This window comes from Nematolebias whitei, chromosome 17 (assembly GCF_014905685.2).
Source record: "Nematolebias whitei isolate Nwh7 chromosome 17, NemWhi1, whole genome shotgun sequence".
NCBI classification, from domain to species: domain Eukaryota; kingdom Metazoa; phylum Chordata; class Actinopteri; order Cyprinodontiformes; family Rivulidae; genus Nematolebias; species Nematolebias whitei.
In genome coordinates, this window is record NC_056514.1 from 27,636,211 (window position 1) to 27,656,240 (window position 20,030).

Genomic DNA, 20,030 nt, shown 5'->3' on the forward strand with positions numbered 1-20,030 from the left:
ATGTTCGGATATTTTAGGAAGGTTCTAACAAGACAAGAGGCAGGGTGAGGGATAAGCTTTAGTAAACGTTAGGTAACTTTAGCTATTTTACGCTCACTTGCGCGTTTTAAACAGGCTTAGCTAAGCAGTATGTCGAGCACTCTGTTAATAATATGCAGGACTTTGTTGTTATAAAGGAAATCTGAGAGCCCCCCCCCCCCCCCCCAGCGGATCTCAAGGCCCATCCAGGTCTTGTGCTCGGTCGACCTGGCGGAATATAACCAAAAAAGATGGATCGTGGGGGAAAACGTCCGAGCAGACTCTTCCTTTTCGGACCCAAACTAGCCGCCGGCGGCGCCGACTCGAGGGACATCAACAAATACTTGGTGGTGTACGTTTTGTTCTCCTTCGTGCTGGTCGCGCACGCCTCTCCGGCGAAGCCGTGCGACAAGAACTGTCTGTCGGGGAAATGCATCAACGGCTCCTGCGTCTGTGACCGGGGATGGGTGGGAGATCTGTGCCAGCACTGCCAGGGGAGGTTCAGGTAGGTGCCCACCCCCGCTCTCTGCTTCCATCTACTGATCTGGGTCTAAATGTGACCTGAGGATATGTAGGTTAGCAGCCCTGCAAGGCACTGTTTTGGTTTTAACAGCTGTGTGAAGAAGACGGGTTTTCATCATGCTCATTATATGTTGGCACCTTTTCAGAAAACTTGAGCACAAAACTTAACAGCAGGGGTTTATGCATCCATACAACTATTTTGACTGAAAACCAGCACGATGCACTGTTTATTATAGTTTATTCTCCAATGGCTCCCTGTCAAATTCAGAACGGACATCAAAATCTTATTGCTAACCTACAAAGCCCTCAACAACCTAGTGCCAACTTATATTACAGATCTTATTGTTCCATATTTTCCCAACAGAGCACTTTGGTGTCAGACTGCAGGCTTACTCGTGGTTCCTAGAGTTTCCAAAAGCAGAATGGGAAGGAGATCGTTGAGTTATCAAACTCCTCTCTTGTGGAACCAACTTCCAGTTTCTGCCCGTGAGGATGACGTATTGTCCAGTTTGAAGACTGGGCTTAAGACCTTCCTTTTTGATAAATCCTATAGTTAGGATTGGCTTGTTATGCTGCCATAGGATTAGACTACTAGAGGACAAACTGACATCCATCCTTCCATCCATTCATTATCTTTTACCCACTTTTTCCATTTTGGGTCACGGGGGTCGCCGGTGCCCATGTCCAGCAATCACAGTGCGAGGGGCGAGGTACACCCTGGACAGGTCACAACTCCATCACAGGGACATATCGAGACAAACAACTCTCACTCACACCTAGGGACAATTTAGAGTTACCAATGAGCCTAACATGCATGTTTTTGGTTTGTGGGAGGAAACTGGAGCACCCTGAGAAAACCCACGCATGCACGGAGAGAACATGCAAACCCCACCCAGAAAGGCCCCTGGACTGGGATTTGAACCGGAAACCTTGTCGCCGAGAGGCAGCAGCTCTACCAGTTGCGCCACCGTGCTGCCCCACATTGACCTCATTTCCTTAAATGATTTGTTAAAAGTGAATAGCTTTCATTTGATACTATTTCTATATTAACGTGATTCTTGACCTGCCATTGTGTATCTATTCCTCCTTCCTGTTCCTCTCAAACTCAATTGGTCGAAGCAGATGGCTGCTGATCCTGAGCCTGAATTTTTCCTTTCCACTGTCGCCTTCATGCTTGCTTAACATGATAGTTCTGTGATGGGGGTAAATTCAAAGCAGTCTGCTCCACAGATAAATAGTGTTAACTTATTTTTTTTATTTGAATGTTTCTGTTCAGTGCCCTGAGATGACTTCTGTTGTGACTTGGCGCTATATAGATAATCAAACCTTTTTAAAAAGAACAACAACAAACTATAAAGGTGCTAAATAAATAGTTTACAGTAAGGTTTTATCATTGCATTTTTTTAGTACAGCAATATATAAAGTTCCAGTCCAAAAATCCACAGTGAACTTTAGTTTGTGTCTTGAGAAATGCAATGAATCATGTTGGCCTCTGCTGCCATTTCCCCCTTAAAAACTACAATAACCTTATATCATAAAAGTAAATTCTTCCAGGGTTAGAGCATTTGATGATGAAGTTAGCCAGGCTTGCAGACTACATCTGTTTATAGATTTCCATGGATTAGCCCTGTTGAGTTTGGCTTGTAATCAGCAAGAGACTATTATTTCAGATTAGAAGTTTCATATTCAAGACAGGAAAATCAATGACTTGATGTACCCTCACTTCTCTAGAAGACAAAAACATCAAGTACTCACTCTGAGAGGGGTTTAAATTTTGGCTTTATGGTAGTATTGAGGACAATTCTCAAGCTCCATTAGGGAATAAAAAAATCATGCATGGTGTGAGGACTTCAACAGTAGATTATCAGTTGTGGCGTGTCCAAAAGCCTATTGGAAAGGCACATTTTTAGATTAATCCAATACTAATGAGGACACGCATAACTCAGACATCCAATCCCAACATCCAAACTCTAGTGCTCAATGTGCAGCAGAAAGCACAATAATTTATTATATATGAAATCCCCACAAATTTGGTCTATTGGGAAAGAAGTCCTGTCTATGTGCAAAACTGTTAATGCTGAATGTTTGTGAAATAAGGTAAACAATGTTTGCACAGGTACTTGACTGCTTTTTCTGTGCACATCAATCAGTTGCAGTAATTAAAAAGTGGGTGTTTTTTCACATGTTCGGATTATTTTGTTTACTGTGTGTGCCAATAGTTACATCAGATCCAAAACTTGTTTCCAACTTGACTGTCAGTAGGTCCTAAAATCTTTTTTATCCTCATTTTTATTGTGCGTAATAAGATCCTGTACACAACGGGAGAAAGTGATTTGTGTCCTTATCTGCACGAAAGCAAATTTTCCAGCCCAATAACACTTTCCTGTGTACAGTACTGCACTGGTATATTGACTCCAAGTCCCCCCAGTATTTGTAAAGAATTTCAATAAAACCCACAAACAGATGAATTATTTTGCTTTCACAACAAGAGAAATCCTACAGTGGATTTGAGAAAACATCACTAAGCCACATGATTTAACATAAACCCTTCTACTCTTGCAGTTAAAGCTTAATCCTCTTAAGGAGGAATGTATAAACTTTATGCTTACCATATTGATGATAATTGACAACTTGCATGTAAAATGCAAATGGTGAATGCAATAATGAAATAAAAAGAATGCGTAATATTTGACAACAGCGGTGGCAACTTTAACAGGAGCCAGAGTAGTAGTTGATGGCTCAGAGGTAACTCCACCATGGTAACCAGTGCTCAGCGTTTCTGAGGCTTGGTGCTGGTTGTCATCAGGTATGTTGTTGAGGAATAACATCTCATCAGCAACAGATAAGCTGCTCAGCCATGATGAGGAATGAAACTTAAGCTCCAGGCGTGTCTGGAGGAGGGACGTGCACCTTTGAAACTGAGATCTTTTACACATAGCCGTGTGGAAATTCAATCTTTATTGACTTATTTATTGTGTGTAGGGTGTTGTAGTGTAACAGACTCAGAGGTCACCATGAAAAATGTATTCTTCGGACCAGTCACAGGCAACATCCAATAAACTTTTAAACTTCACCTGTTTTCTCATCAAAGTTTAAACTGTAAATGTTCATCTCTACGAGACAAGTTAGTCTTAATTGTAGTTAGAGCACTAACGATTGTTCGTTAGACTGATGGTCCTCCTTTATCATGTGAACAGCTAGTTCTGGATGTCAGCAACAGACTGGTTGATCCACTATGAGAAGGTGCTGTTTATAAGTCTGAGATTATTGCAGCTCCTCAGACTGGCAAAGTCTTTTTGGATTAAAGACAAAATATTAAAACAAGTTTTAATTTTTTTAATTCATTCAGAGGACTTGGCCTAGCTTTGTTAGATTTTTCTACCTGGATTATTGAGCATGTATCAGGATTTCTCTGTGTGTTGTGTTGTTTTGATCTTGAGGTCATGTGCATACCTTTAGAAACTTTGGCAGCCACGATTTATCTTTTATCCATAAATGTGTGAGGTAAAAACAGTTGCGTTATAAATCAGGGACCCAAAGGGAACACAGATATGCTCCTGCTTGTCTTAGACAAGCCTTGAGAGCTTGGCATGTATTTGCTATAGGAACAAGATTACGGTAAGTCAGTCCTCTGGATGGATTCTTCTTGAAATGTTTTGTCTTTTATCCAAAAGACTTCAGTCTGAGGAGCTGAAATAATCTCAGTTTTATAAACAGCACCTTCTCATAGTGGATCAACCAGTTTGTTGTTGACATCCAGAACTAGCCATTCACATAAAGAAGGACCATCAGCCTAACAATTGCTCGTTAGTGCCCTGATGGCCACTTGCTATTCACAGTGGGCTGAGTGATATATACCTGATCACCTGTGGTCACGTATACAAGAACCAATTATCAGGGCACTAACGATCAATTGTTAGGCTGACGGTCCTCCTTTTGCACATAAACTGTTTTTTTTTCATTCATTCATTCAACCTTTATTTATACAGTCTAGTCTCATTGAGCCACGATGACTCGTTTTTAAGATGGACCTGTTCCAAACAGAAGATGTATAAAGTACAGACAACAATAACTGTAAACAATAACAATAAACTGCAGTAAAAATGCAGTTAAAATAAGAGTATGAGTTTTGAGCATGCATCAGGATATTGAGCATGCATCAGGAAAATAAGAGTAGTGTATAAAACGATAAAACTGTGAAATACTAAAAACAAGAACATTTTTGCTTTGATTTTTCTATTGACATTATAAAATGTTTGAAACCCCTTAAAGAAATCAAGGTGGACAACTTCAGTTCTTGTTACAAGGTGTTCCAGGTGCAGGAGCTGAGCATGAAAAGGCCTTTTTGCCAAGTTCAGTCCACACTGAGGGAACGCTGCAGGTAATGATGGCCTGAGAGCGCATGTTGTAACTGCACTGACGACGTGACATGTGGGAGGAGATATAAGAAGGTAGCAGACCAAGGAGGGATTTATAGATGAAGACGAACCAGTATGAGAGTCTACGTGTAGATAATGATGACCAACTGAACAAGGAGTACAGGGTGCAGTGATGGTACGGTAGTTACAGCCAGTTGTGAATCTTAGCGCACCATGGTAGACAGCATCCAACATGTGCAAGTATTTGGCAGGGGCATTCATGTAGATAATGTCATCATAGTCGATGGCCAGTACAAAGGTAGTGGTCACAAGGCACTTTCTGTCATTCAGAGTTAAGCAAAATCTATTTCTGAAGAAGAAACCCAGTTTTAATTTAAGTTTCTTTATCAAGTTTTCGATTTGTGGTTTAAAAGAGAGAGGTGCATCAACCCAAATTCCCAAGTATTTGTAAGAATCTATAAACTCAATAGGAACACCATGCATGGATGAGATAGGAGGAAGAGTTACTGGTTTCAGCAGACTAGTTGATCCACTATGAGAAGGTGCTGTTTTGTTGCAGCTCCACAGACAGATGAAGTCTTTTGGATAAAAGATGAATTGTTTCAAGAAGAATCCATCCAGAGGACCTGACTCAACATTGTTAGATTTAGCTACCTGGATTATTGAGCATGCATCAGGATATAGAGGAACCAGTTTGTCTTTGCTTTCATGCAGCTGGCCCCATATTGTTAAATTTAACAGATTCTTACTTTTTGGGCCAGACTTTTACACTCGGACAAGTTCTACAAAGTAAAACGACTGTTTTAGCAAAACGGGAAATTCTTTAGTGTCATATAAAAAAAAAAGCCAAATGTTTGTTTGAATGCTTTCTGCCATTCTGAGACACTACTGTGGCACTTCACACGAAGAGTACTCTTTATGGAAGTGATCGCTTTCTGTTAAAAACATAATTTCACTGACCATTCTTTAAAAGAAGTTAATGTTACAATTGGATTTTGACCCTTTTTAATGTTTAACGAGCCCTTTTTCATTTAGTGGTTTTCGATGGCGTGCTTTAATCGCCCACATGTTTTAATAATAAAAATGCTGGTATGAGTTGACAACGCACTGAGTAGTATTTAATAGGTTCAAGATGAGACCAAACTTATGACTCTTGTTGATTTTACATGCAGTACTTAGAAATGTGTTAAATGTCAGGTATTAAGTTATTGTGTTTCTAATCTGGTGTGTGTTTAAAACAGACACCACTTCCAGAAACGAAGTGATCTTTTTCTCAGCGAGTACAAAAGAGTCCAAACAGCACAATACCTCACTCATCATCACTGAGTCACCAGAACCGCTCACTAGGAGTGTTAACATTAAAACATTTCCACCTGTTCTTTACCAGTTTCTACATGACAGTGTAAGTCATTTGATATTTCTTAAATTTAATCTTTTTTTTTCAGATTGACAGAACCTTCAGGATACCTCACAGATGGTCCCATCAACTACAAGTACAAAACAAAGTGCACCTGGCTCATTGAAGCTTAGTAAGTACTTATATTTGTACTAAACGTTTCACTGAAAATGAGCATTTACAACCAAATGTACATCTGACATACTTAGTATTAATTTGTTTTAGCGTAAGCAGCCTGATACAGCTGCTTAGCATCACGTTGCTTAAACAGTGAAATATAAAGGCGAGTGTAACGCTTTGAAGGCCGAGTGCGTTTGTTTATGGATCTGCGTTTCGTTGCAATATTTTCATAATGTAAAGCAGAAAGAAGCCACTTTTTTCATTCAGCTTTTTATCTTTGAACTCGTTTTAATTAAGAAAAATCATCTCAGAATTTTTAAATACTTGTATGTTTGACAATTAGGGATGTTTTCATCGATTGAAAGAGTAACTAATAGGCCTGTTGCAGTAAACAATAAATCAATTAATTGCATGATAAATGAAAGTTATCGATCTCATTTCCATTTATCGGCTTTATCGTTTCTTCGTGTCTCTCTCAGTACTGAAGACACCGGATGACAAAAGGCTCAACTCCGGTGCTCTTCACTGACCCCTCCGTTTCGCTTTTCTCTTTAAAATCCATTTTAACCGTCCAAAATCGTGTTTTTTGATCGTTAAAAGCAGATAAACTGAGAAGCTAAGCTACGAGCTAAGCTAACAGGCCGATCTCGGGGGGAAAAAAACCTCTGTCTTGTCGATGCTCCTAAATTCACAGTTGAAACCCATGCCTGCTCGCTCCCTCACTATCCATCCTTCGGTTCAGTCTTATACTGCCATCCAGTGGTCAAAAAAGGTTCTACACGCAAAACAAATTAGCAAACATTTCTTCTTAAATTTGACTATAATTACTAATTGCTGTCAAATTTCAAACAATATTATCGTTTATCGCAATAATTTCGGATACAATTAATCGCCCAGCAAATTTGTTATCGTGACAGGCCTAGTAACTAGAAACATTGCATTTTATGTACTAACTGCTAAATGGCTTTGTTGACATTTTCTGGAGGATTTGAAATGGAGTTATTAACACTAAAGCATTGGCTAAAGGCTAAACGTATCAAAACATTAGCTAAAAGCCAAAAGTAGCAGAACAGTAGGTAAAACTTAAAGTAGCTGAAGCAGATTCTAAAAGAAGTATGTTTTAAAGGAACTGAAACAATCAGTATTTGCACTCATCTGTTTGAGTTGAATGCAATAGTTCAAAGTATGCAGAAGTAGATTGCAACAAACGTACGAAAAATTAAAAATAAACTGATACAGTTGTGCGAAAGCTAAATCAGCATTTAGACCTGGAACAAACAAACTGCATTTTATAACTACTATTTTTTCATTACATGATTAAAATTTATTAGCATTAAAACCCATTTTTCAAATAGTCAGGCTTGGAAAAAAATATAAGGACATGTATGTCACGTCAGGTTGCAATGCATTAAACGTTACCATTTAGTTTAGGCTTCCTGCTGTTTTGAAAACCTGAATGACATGAAGGTGTAAATGTTCTTCCACGTTACTCAAACATTTTTTTTTTTTTGTTTTTCTCTTTCTTCAGCCCAAATGCAGTTCTGAGGTTAAGGTTCAACCACTTTGCCACAGAGTGTAGTTGGGATCACATGTACGTCTATGATGGAGACTCTGTGTACGCTCCTCTGATTGCTGTCTTCAGGTGAGAATCTCCAGAGGGAGTGAATGTTTTTTTTTATTTTTTAAGTTAGACTTTATAGTGTGTCATGTTTGATGTCATAAATGTGAAACCTCTATTTGTTTTGAACAGTCAATAAATATAAAAAAAATCAATCATTGGCTCTGCCAGAACACACTAGTTAGACCTGAAAGGAGTCACTGTGTGTGTTTTGCTGCTCTGACTGGATTATTATTACTGCTTTAGGCTTGTTATAAGTTTTAATAAAGTTATGTCAATATCTTTTTCTGATTATTTCCACAGCGGCCTCATTGTTCCAGAGATACGAGGTAACGAGACGGTTCCTGAGGTGGAGACAACTTCAGGCTACGCATTGTTACACTTTTTCAGCGACGCTGCCTATAATCTAACAGGATTTGAAATATTCTACTCGTGAGTGTCTTGGGTTCAACTTTGGCTTATTTTAAACTAGTGGTCAGCCAAGTTGTAACCTAAGCATTTTTTTTTTTCAGGATTAACTCTTGTCCCAATAACTGCTCTGGTCATGGGAAATGCACCCCAGGAAACTCAGCTGCCAGCAGAGTCTACTGTGAGTGCGACAAGTACTGGAAAGGCGAGGCCTGCGACATCCCTTACTGCAGGAACAACTGCGGGAGCCCCGACCACGGCTACTGTGACCTCACCGGAGAGAAACTGTGTGTTTGTAATGACAGCTGGCAAGGTAAGAGGAAGCCCGCCCCCACCCTCAGAGTTTTGGAAATGTTTATCAAGCCTTATATAACAACAGTTATGTTGAAATCATATTAAAAAAGTTTTTTCAATGTATTTTACTATTGGAGAGAGGTAAAATCTGTTTTTGGATGTATCAAAGTGTGGACTTGGAAGAGTCTGAATCAAATTTTAAATGTCAAAAGTGTTAAAGTTATTCTGTGCTGCCACTTTAAGAGAATCAGCAGAGTAGTAGCTGCACGGTGCTATTTGTCCTTGTGTTACTGCAGCTTTCTGTAGTTGTAACATGTTGCAGTAAAGCTTCATATTTTCACATCCTTTTATCTTTTTCTTTGCTGAACCCTGAAGAATAAATCTGTAAATAATAGTTGAAGTGATAATAACATGAATGTCTTTAAAACTGTCTTTGAAATGTTTGATTTGTGTATAAAGTTCCAGTGATAAACACAACACTAATGGCAAATACCGTATTTTCCGGTGTATAAGTCGCAGTTTTTGCATAGATTTGTCAGTCCTGTGACTCCTATGCCGAAGCGACTTATATACGCTTTTTTCCCCCCATATTCATAACGCAATTTTTGACTGCCACTTTAAATTTCGAAGAACTGCAACAGCAAATCCTCACGTGCGCTCGCTTTACTCAGCTGCGGAGGAACGCTGGAGAGCTAGCAGCTCTGGCTGCGATGGATGGATCTGTGGATGGCGCTGCGCCGCCCAGGCGAAATGAAGCTGTTTTGACCATTAAATTGCATTTATTAAAGAAAAGTTAAACTGAGACACACCTTTGCTATAATCAGTCTGTCAATCAATCCAGTAGGCGTGTCAGCAAATGACCAATCAGCAAACTCAATTTGTCCTGAAGGTAAACGCCCCTTGCCCTCAGAGCTGGCTGCAGCCGCTCAGGGTGGACGCTCACGTAATTGTTCATCAGCAATCTGTATTTATTTATTTTACTTATTAGTGTTATAAGGCATGAAATTATTTAAATCAGTGTTTATGTAAAATAAGTCATAGTATTTTAAGTTTCAAGAAAATGAAAATGTATTGATAATCATTTTGCATCACTGCTGTCTAAATTGTAATTGGATTGAATTGAGGTGCTTAAAGATTTTCATCTGACAGTATAAAAATAACCAACTCTGTAACCTACTTGCTGAGAGGCAGCAGCTCTACCAACTGCGCCACCGTGCTGCCCCTAAATTTTCCAATATAACTGATTATCAGTGGGACATCCTGGACAAACAAATCCAGATCTTAAAGATTTTCTGACGTCTTGGTGCCACTGCGAATCTGCCAAAGCTCAGCAGAACCTTTAACTCAGTGGATCAGGGCCTTTTGTTTGAGAAAAAGAAGGTATCTACTCCGTATTAGGCTGGTTGTAAAAATGCCATCTATGACTGATTGGTGTTTATATAACGGCCAATAGCTTACAACTCATCATCTGAAAGCACCGACTGAGTGTTTGTAACTTGCTTCCAAAGTCATTCATTATAAAAACATTTCCTCTTTCACTCCTGTGATGGTTATGTTGGGAGACAGAATGAAGGACGTGCTATCTGACAAGCTAGAACAGCTGTGCTGTGTTATGTCACACTGTAATACTGATTGGGAACATGTCAATAAGCCCTATGAATGTGCCTTATTATGGTTCTCCAGCTGGAGGAAACCATAACCATCACATGCTATTGCAGAGTGAAACTTGACAGCAGCACTAGTAGATGCTTGTTCTTTTTTCTCCACTGTCTCCACTGAGTTGCTTTATTATTTTGGCACCTCCTTGTCTTGTCAGTTTTGCTTATGGTATGATGATGTAAGAGAGGCATGCAGTCACAGTCAATTATAATAATGATATAAGGCTGAAATATATCATTAAAAGATTAACAAACAGGTAGATATTAGGCTTAGAGCTTGTATTAAGAGAACTGCATTGTTTGTATATTTTTTTTTAAACTTTCCTCTCCAGCTGTAATTTCTTTTCTTGTTCCTGCAGGCCCAGATTGCTCACTAACTGTACCTTCAACTGAGTCTTTCTGGGTCCTGCCCAGTGTCAAGCCTTTTGGCACCTCCCTTGCCAGAGCTTCCCATAAAGCTGTGGTGCAGGAAAAGACCATGTGGGTGGTGGGTGGCTACACCTTTAACTACAGCTCCTTTCAGATGATTCTTAAGTAAGTCACATTTACTTCAGCGTTTTTTGTTTTCTCTCTGATTCAGTTTATCCTTAAATGTTTTTTTTTAATATAATTTGTGATGTCTCATTGCAAGAAATTAAAGTATAGAACAGCTAAACTTTCTCAGCTTTATAATCGTGCATTGTTTCTGTAAGTTACTTTATGTATGCATAGGTTTTTACTTTGAATGCACGTTGAGGGTGGTACTATTTTAAGATCTCTGTATAAACTAGGGATGCGCAATATTGGATTTTTGTCCGATATGCCAATTTGTTCAAATTTATTTGGTCTATAACCGATACCAATACCGATATTTTCCCCCCTAGACTTACTTACAGAGCTTTCTCTGCTGTGGAATTAAAATACTACATTATTCTTCATGATCTTTGTCAGTTTGACCTGCTACCAAGTGCAGATTCCAAAAAGGGGACTGAAAATGATGTAACTCTTCAACTTGGATTATGTTTAATGTCAAATTTATTCATGACATTTACTCTCTCTAACACAAAGACAACACTCAGTGCAAATCTGTACATTTTCACAAATCTAAATTCAGCCTGTTCTCAAGCGACAAGTGAAAAACGCATTAGTGGTAGTGCATTAATAGATATACTTGACAGTTTCTTAAATTAAAAAAATTAACTTAAAACGGAAGCCTTTTATATCGGTGAGTTATTATGATGGAATGGCCAATGTCCGATATTTAACTTTATCGCTAATGTCGGCCGATACCAGGCCGATAATATCGAGGATCCCTAGTATAAACAAATGTATCAAGAAGTTTTACCTTGCTTCAAGGACTTGAAGCTAAAATAAACATTGAGAAAAGTCTGAGAACGTTGGCATAAACTGTGAGGAAATGTCAGCCAGTTTTACACTGACCTGAATCATATTGGAGGGACGGTTTGTGTTTTTATCATCCAACATTTACTGAATCAAGCTGAGTTCCAGACCAAGGTTGAGTTTATTATGAAAAAACAGGATAAACAGGATAAAATGTGAAGGCTTCATAGATACTTTTTTTTTTTTTGTAGAATGTTCTATGTACTGACAAAATATAGTGTATAATGAGCTTAGAAAAAATGTAACCAGCAGATAAGTGCTGGAAGCTTCAGTTTGCAGCAAGAAATGTTCAGTTTGTTCTCGTTTCCTAAAATATGTATTCTCTGATTGAACAGAACTTGTTTATTTATGAGGATTTTGTGTTTACATCTATTGTCCAAAAGTTTTCCCCACAGCAGATGAAACTTTTTATAATCAGAGATATTTTGTTTGCCTTTATAGCATCATCCAACATATAGCTGCTGTGACTACAGCAGATATGACTATGACTGATATGACTGTCCTCTTTGTCGTCATATCAGTGAGGGAGACGTCAACAAAATAGTGCCATTGTCAATCTTATCAGCCTTTTTGTGCTTGTTTGCTCATAGAAGTACAGCTAATCACAGATCATACTAAAGAATGTTTCTGTCTTTGGGTTGTAGTGAGTCGTAAAGTAAAAAGGCAAAACACGCCAGTGTAAAAACATTCAGATTTTTTTTGGTTGTAAATTGCTTTGCGAACAAATTCCAACAAAAACACGGGAGGAAATGCAAACTTTTATAATTTGCTGATTTTCATCTTTTTTTTTTTTTTTTTTGGCTCCGACAAGCTGCTCAGTGTTTGTTTATCACCCGGTTCTGTCTTTCCCGTTGCTCCAGCAGCATCTTGTGTAAACAACTGAGTGCTGATGTGACCAGGTGGTCCTTTTTTTTCTGAATGACTACAATCCGGAAATTATGTTTGCTCATCAGTGTGCAAAGCTTGTAGCTTAACAAAAGCGCTATTTGAAGCTGGAAAACTCAAGTGTTGCCTTCAGCATGACAGGCGCTGCTGTCCTTTATTTGCTTTGATGAAATCAGCAGACCGTGTGGTAAACACCCAGTCACAGACAGACAAACTGGATTTGTTCTTTACTATATGCGACTTCATGATGTGTGAAGGGGTTTGGTAAACTGTGATGTTCTTTCTTTGTCCTTTGCAGCTACAACCTGGAGAGTGGTGTCTGGAACACAGTTCCCAGCAGCGGCGGACCAGTGCCAAGATACGGCCACTCACTTACTGCCTACCAGGTACACATAGAAACACACAGATGCACTTAAACCCACCTGAGTGCAGAGTTAAAACAAAAAATAAAAACAGCTGCTGGATGGGGGGGAAGAATTTTCCACAGTGAAAGAGCGATGATGTTTCGTCAGAAAACAGGAAGCTTCACAGATTTTAGAGAGGAAATTAATCATAATTGAATAATAATAAACGTAACCCAGAGTTTAGGAGTTCCTTTTGTCTTGGCGCAGCCTCCAGACTTAATAGCTAACAACAGTTTTTAAATTGAAAGCTTGACAGACGTTTGAGGTTTTAAGTTATCATCAACGGATGTTTTTTGGGGGAATATCTGTCCAGCAAGTTCTTCTCATCTGACCCGCAAAATACGAAATTATTTTTTGAAATTGCAGATCGGGAATCAGTTTAGCCCCGCTCATAAAAGGATATTAACAAGTGATGAGCATTTTATGCACACTTCCAAACTTGTTGGTCAATATTAGATTTTTTTTTTGTTTTGTTTTGTTAATACTTCACACTCAGCCCCTCGTTCATCCTGTGTCCCCCGACGACCTACCAGCTAACACAAACATTAGACCAAGTTGTATCATAATGTGTGATTATTTCATCCTTTAGTCATGCATGGCTAATTTAATACTACAACAAATTGTTTAAAAGCAGAGAAAGCACTAATTTCAGCTGCCGCCTAATGTTTCTGGACTCCTCCCTGTTTCACATTTTTTGCTTAAAACATGATTTTCTCTACACGGCTAGGATTTGTGGTGAATTAAATTTTATTTACTCCCAAGTTGTGTGGTCAGAAAACCATTTAATGAAACAGGCTTCTGGTGCAGAGATATGCTGCTGTTGCTAAATTTGCTTATCTTGCTAACGGAGTATCTTTATATTCCCTCTTCTTCACTGGTCTGGTGGATCAGTGTGGACTGGGATGTATGTGTTCTGGCAGTAAAGTCAAACTCATCCACAATCATAGTTTCCACTCTAATATTTTCAAAATAAACTACATTAGAAGAAACCGATGCTCTGAGTTGCATCTATTTTGGAGTGGGGTTTAGGTGTTGTGTTGTAAAAAGTGCAGTGACTGGAAAGAAGCTCCTTTAGGAACAACTTAGCACGCTACTATCAAGTGCTGGTGTTAAAAACCAAACAAATGTCACATGAATTACAATAGGCTAATTTAAAGAAGAAGACTTGGCGTATTTGAAAATAATGTTTTTCATTCCTTTTAATAACGACAGTGCTTTAGCTAAACCGAGTGCTCCCTCATGGCGTGTGTAAACAGCAGAAACAGGGTGTGCTGCTGAGATCTTAAAGAGCATCAGTGCTCCCGATTTTAATCAAAGCCCTCGTTTAACCTTGAATATCTCTAGGTAAATTTAGAAAACAACCGTCTTTATTTTGTTGGAAGCACCGTTCTGTAGACGTGACTGGTTATCTGAGCTGGGTATAAGCAGAACTAAAAGCCATAAAGTTCAAATCTTAATACCGGTAGACCTGATTTGCTCTTCTTGCTAATCTTGGCTAAATGCAGATCTGAAGTGTGAGTTGCTTTAAACATTACTTAACCTTCAGTTCTTGACAAGTTTGATTTTTAACCTAGATTTAGACATATTTTATACCCCGTAATGCTCACTGTCTTTGAAGCCCTGAGTCATATGCAATTAATGAACTTCTGATTTGAATGAATGAATGAATGAATGAATGAATGCTGGGCTAAGTTGTAAGTTCAAATGAATAGATCTGAAACTAACAATGTTTGCACCAATGAGCCGAGCAGTTATGAGCAGTGGTGTTGGTCACGTTCAAAGTTAGTTTTCTGTTAGTTTGTGCTGCAGCTGGAGCAGGAGTACACTCCAGATGTTTTCACAGATGAAAGATTTGCTCCATTTGTTTGTGCCTAATGAGTTCGTCTCAAGAGAAAGTAAAATACACGTCTTTTCTTAATACGTTGCTTTTGATGTTTTTATTTAAGGATATGTTTTTGGACAGCAGAATTGAAGTAATGGTTTAAATACGGTAATTCTATATCACAAGGAAGTGAGTTGGCACTGCACGATGGCTCAGTGGTTAGCACTGTTGCCTCACAGCAAGAAGTTCCTGGGTTCAATCCCCGATTGGACCTGGGATCTTTGTGTGTGGAGTTTGCATGTTCTTCTCGTGCTTACGTGGGTTTTCTCCGGGTACACCGGTTTCCTCCCACAGACCAAAAACATGCATGTCTGCTTTCAGGCCTGTGCTTCCCTGGCCAAAGAGATCTGTGATCTCAGTGGGATTTGCCGGTTAAATAAAGGTTAATAATAATAATAAAGAAAGCAACTCTCCACCTCTTCAGGATAAAATCTACATGTTCGGTGGGAAACTCGAAGCCAGCTGGGGGAACGTGACAGACGAGCTGTGGGTGTTCAATATATCCAGTCGTACGTGGCAACGGGAACACCCCGATGTGGACTCACCGGCTCAGGCTCAGATTTATGCCGTGGAGGGACACACAGCCCACTGCGTCCAGCTGAACAGTGGCGAGGCCATCATGCTAATCATCTTTGGCTACTCTCCCATCTACAGCTACATCAGCAACGTTCAGGAGTTCAACCTGAGTGAGTCGCAGCTCGTTTCTGCAGATGTCTTATTGCTCATCATTTGTCTGATGATTGATGTGAACGGAATACAACAAATAAATATGCTGTTTAAGCTTTAACTAGGGCTGTAAAAACATCATTATGTTCTTCAAGGTCATTTTTGACTGTTGTTTTTTTACTTCATAAATGTATTTGTTAGGTGAAACTCCATGTATTTTTTTTTTTTTCTTGTTAGTGTCCAACAAATGGTTTGTGCCTGAGACAAAAGGAGCCATTCCTCAGGGAGGGTACGGCCACACCAGCACATACGACGGCGCCAGCGGCAGCATCTACGTCCACGGCGGCTACAAAGCACTGCCAGCCAATAAATATGGCCTCGTCGACGACCTGTACCGATACGACGTCAACACGCGGACATGGTGAATCATCGTGTCGCTCTCATCATTGATCATGCTTTACAGAGTGTGTCGTGCTGAACCTTGACACGCACATTGTGCAAATCTCCCAGGTTCATTCTGAGAGAAAGCAGCTTTCCAAGGTACTTGCATTCAGCTGTGCTCCTCAGCGGCACCCTGCTCGTCTTCGGGGGCAACACACATAATGACACGTCACTCAGCAACGGAGCCAAGTGTTTTTCTGCTGACTTCCTTGCCTACGACATTGGTAGGACTCATTTTGTTGTTTATAAATCTCATCTGGCCACCTTATTTACTCTTTTTGTTACTTTTAGCTACATTGTTATTGGATATTAGATCAATTTATAGATGAACAGAATATTTTAAGTAATAGTCAATATGGGTTTAGAGCAAATAATTCAACATCAATGACTCTCATGGAACTAATAGAAGAGATAACAAATGCTGTTGATCAAAACCAGTATTGTGTTAGTGTTTTTGTTGATTTAAAAAAGGCCTTCGATGCTGTTGACCACACCATTCTCCTTGAAAAACTAAATAAATATGGCATTAGAGGATTAGCATTACAGTGGGTATCCAGTTATTTGAGTAATAGGAACCCGTTTGTACAGGTAAACGATGTATGATCTGTATTTTGTGTTAATGGATGTGGAGTCCCTCAAGGCTCTGTGTTGGGACCAAAGTTGTTTATTTTTGTATGTGAATGATCGGGTTGATGTGTCGGGGCTTTTGAAGTGTGTTTATGGGGGCCGAGATGGTGTAGAGGCAGGGCAGCCGGCTTGGGACCCAAAAGTCCCAGGTTCGATCCCCAGTCACTGCACATCACGTGGCGTCTCTGGGCAGCACACCTCATCCCCAAAATGCCCCCCCGGGCGCTTTCAATAGCTGCCCACTGCACCACCTGGTGGTGGATGGGTTAAATGCAGAGACTAATTTTGCCATTGTATGGAAACATACAGTGCTGACATTGTGATGACATTATTATTATTATTATTATTATTTGCCGATGAAACCACATTTTTTTGTTCGGGTGAAGATATTGAACGGATGTTAGAGATGATACAGGCAGAATTTGTAAAAATACAAACTTGATTCTAACTTAATAAGTTATCATTAAATTTGGAGGAAAAAAAACTAATTACATGATATTTAGTATAGTGAAATAAAATTTTGGGGTGTCATTATTAATGAGAAGCTGACATGGAAATCTCATGTAAATTACATGATAATAAAAATAGCAAAATCAATTACTGTATAAAGTAAAATAGTTTTTGAATTACAAAGGTTTGTATATATTGTATAATGTAATGATTGTTCCATATTTAATCTATTGTATTGAAGTTTGAGGGAAAGCATGCAAAACAATTACAAATCCTATTTTCATTTTACAAAAAAGAGCTATAAGAATTATTAGTAGGAAGTGCTATGATCACCCAACAAATATATTATTTCATCATTTAAAATTATTAAAATTTTATGATTTGATTGAGTGTAGTATTTTACAAGTCATGTATAAAGTTCATAAAAAATATTACCCCCAAATAGTCAATTAAAATTTGTTAAAAAAGAGATTCATTATAACCTTAAGGGAATGTAAATATTTGTAAAACCTCCATTTAGAACTAGTCTGAAGGAGCTGCGTTGTAGATCAGGGAGTAGGATTGTGGAATTACCTTCATATCACCATAAAAAATTCTAAAACAATTTATATGTTTAAAAAGATGATTAAGGTAAAATTGTTAGGAAAGTATAGTGCCAGGTGAAGGATGCCCGATGTTTTTTGTTTTCGCTTTGGGGATTTTTCAAGCCAGAGTTGTTTGTTTATTTTATATTTTTTAAATAAGGGGCAGATATTATAAGAATTTTCTTCTTTCTTCACTCTTTTCATTCAATGTTTTATTTTCTTTTTGATGAATTTGCTTTGTTTATTTTGTTTATTTTAAATGAATGAATAAATGAATACTACATATATAATTGTTTTTTTTTCTACAGTAAGCATGAACTTTATTAAACATTTTTGCTTTGTTAAATTGGCTTTAGTCTTTTGCTTACTTTGGGAGTAAGTGAAAGTTACTTTTGGGTAAAATATATGTAATATTCAGGCTTTTGGTTCATTCTTTCTCAGTGGTATAATTTTAATTCTCCTGATTTATTCAGTTTATTTTAACAGACTCAGAAACTTTGTAAAATAATGTAAATCGGTGTCATCTTCAGATGCTGTGTTCATTACATTACAGGCAAATAAAAACACATTTTTTATTCCTCAGTTTGCGATGAATGGAGGCTCCTGCCCAAGCCAGACCTGCACAGAGACGTCAATCGCTTTGGTCACTCGGCCGTCATCAGCAACGGGTGAGTCTATTTCCTGGCATCTTCATGCAGAGTAGCCCACACCAGACAGATAGACTTGTGGGAGTTTAAATTTCTAGCTCCGAGAAGAAATGATAATCATTTTGTTTATCTTGTGCGTTTAAATTTTAACATTAAAATGATCTAAAACAGGTCTCACTTGTAAATGAGTCTCCGAGGCGCAGTGTGATTAATATATATAAATAAAGGTTGAACTGAATGAATGATCTCTTTAAGGTCTTCCTGTCAAGTCAAGTTTGATTTATTTGTCAATTTCTTTTTTTCAGGTCCATGTATGTATTTGGAGGCTTTTCCGGTGTGCTGCTCAACGACGTGCTTGTTTACCGACCTCCTAGCTGCCAGGCCTTCTCAACAGAGGAGGAGTGCGTGAGGGCTGGGCCCGGGGTTCGCTGCATGTGGAGCAGGGGCCGCTGTCTCCCCTGGGAACCCAGCATGGCTAATGGGAGCCTCACTCCTGCCCCATTCTGCCCCTCTAAAGCTGGTGAGACTTTAATTTTTAGTTTTAGACAGTTTTGTTAGAGCTTTTTTGTTTGTCACCTGCACTTTTTTTATTTTAAAAATACTGATTGAAACCACATGCATTTAACCATATTCTTTATTTTTCCTTCTTTTTGTTTTCTTGTGTCTTTTTAGTAACGGTGGATGAGTGGTGCTACAGGTTCTCAGACTGTGGCAGCTGCACAGCAAACACTAAAGGCTGCCAGTGGTGTGATGACAAGAAGTGCATCGCTGCTTCCAGCAACTGCACCTCTGTGAGTGCACCAGCAGGGGGCAGCAGAGCCTTTCAAATCTCACACAGTTTACTGAAACAAGCTCTTTTGTACTTGGAGATTTATTTAACTGTGCATAAATGACTTTGTTATCAGTGTTTACTTGATTATGATCCTGTCCTTGTTGAGGAGTAAATAAAATCCTCACAACTTTATGAGCTGTGTGGAATTTCTAAGTGAAAACAGACTATTTGCTCTGAAATTGAATCATATAAAAAAAAAAAAATCCACCTTTCTTTTCTTCTCTTCTTTTTTTCAGAATGTGAAGAACTTCACGAGGTGTCCGGTGCGGAACGAGCAGGTGTGCAGCAAACTCGCCAACTGCAAGAGCTGCTTCCTGAATCTCAACTGTCACTGGGACCAGAATCACTCCCAGTGCCTCGCCTTGCCTGGTACGCTGAATGCACATTAATGCACATGTGAACATCTTGTTAAACGTTCAAAATTTTTGTTTATTGCTTGACATGCGGACAAGTTTTAACGAAGATCATTTAATTTGTAGAAAATTAAAGTATCATGCTTTTTTTTCTGAAAATCCTCCCAATTTCTCTGTCAAGAGAATATTTAAACAAAGTTTATGTGAATTTTCTCATCATGGTTTGGTTCATATAATGACACGATTATAATATAGCTAAAATACAGCAGTAAGTATTTTCAGAAGAAGTGTTTTCAACCTGTCATCTTGATGTTGTTTATCAGGTCTGCCAGTGCATTTAGTTTAGCTCTCAGCAACTACCTCCCACCCAGCCTGTTGCTGATGTGGACGCCAGCTGAATACGGAGAAATAGCGCTGTCACTTTTATCCATAATTTTCAGCTTGTGACGAATTGTCGCCTGAGGGG

The 20,030-nt window shown here is 38.8% G+C and overlaps 1 protein-coding gene across 1 annotated transcript in view; it reads left to right on the forward strand.

The window, feature by feature from the left end:
* The first annotated feature begins 249 nt into the window (after positions 1 to 249).
* The window catches only part of atrnl1b (attractin-like 1b), a 77,941-nt gene continuing 58,160 nt past the window's right edge, over positions 250 to 20,030 (forward strand). The window contains exons 1-14 of the mRNA XM_037691440.1: positions 250 to 523; positions 6,365 to 6,448; positions 7,964 to 8,077; positions 8,357 to 8,485; positions 8,566 to 8,774; positions 10,773 to 10,947; positions 12,977 to 13,064; positions 15,389 to 15,650; positions 15,868 to 16,051; positions 16,141 to 16,295; positions 18,316 to 18,400; positions 18,685 to 18,899; positions 19,052 to 19,170; positions 19,448 to 19,580. Coding sequence (XP_037547368.1) covers positions 270 to 523; positions 6,365 to 6,448; positions 7,964 to 8,077; positions 8,357 to 8,485; positions 8,566 to 8,774; positions 10,773 to 10,947; positions 12,977 to 13,064; positions 15,389 to 15,650; positions 15,868 to 16,051; positions 16,141 to 16,295; positions 18,316 to 18,400; positions 18,685 to 18,899; positions 19,052 to 19,170; positions 19,448 to 19,580 — 2,206 coding nt within the window. The 5' untranslated portion in view covers positions 250 to 269. The remainder of the gene's footprint in view (positions 524 to 6,364; positions 6,449 to 7,963; positions 8,078 to 8,356; positions 8,486 to 8,565; positions 8,775 to 10,772; positions 10,948 to 12,976; positions 13,065 to 15,388; positions 15,651 to 15,867; positions 16,052 to 16,140; positions 16,296 to 18,315; positions 18,401 to 18,684; positions 18,900 to 19,051; positions 19,171 to 19,447; positions 19,581 to 20,030) is intronic.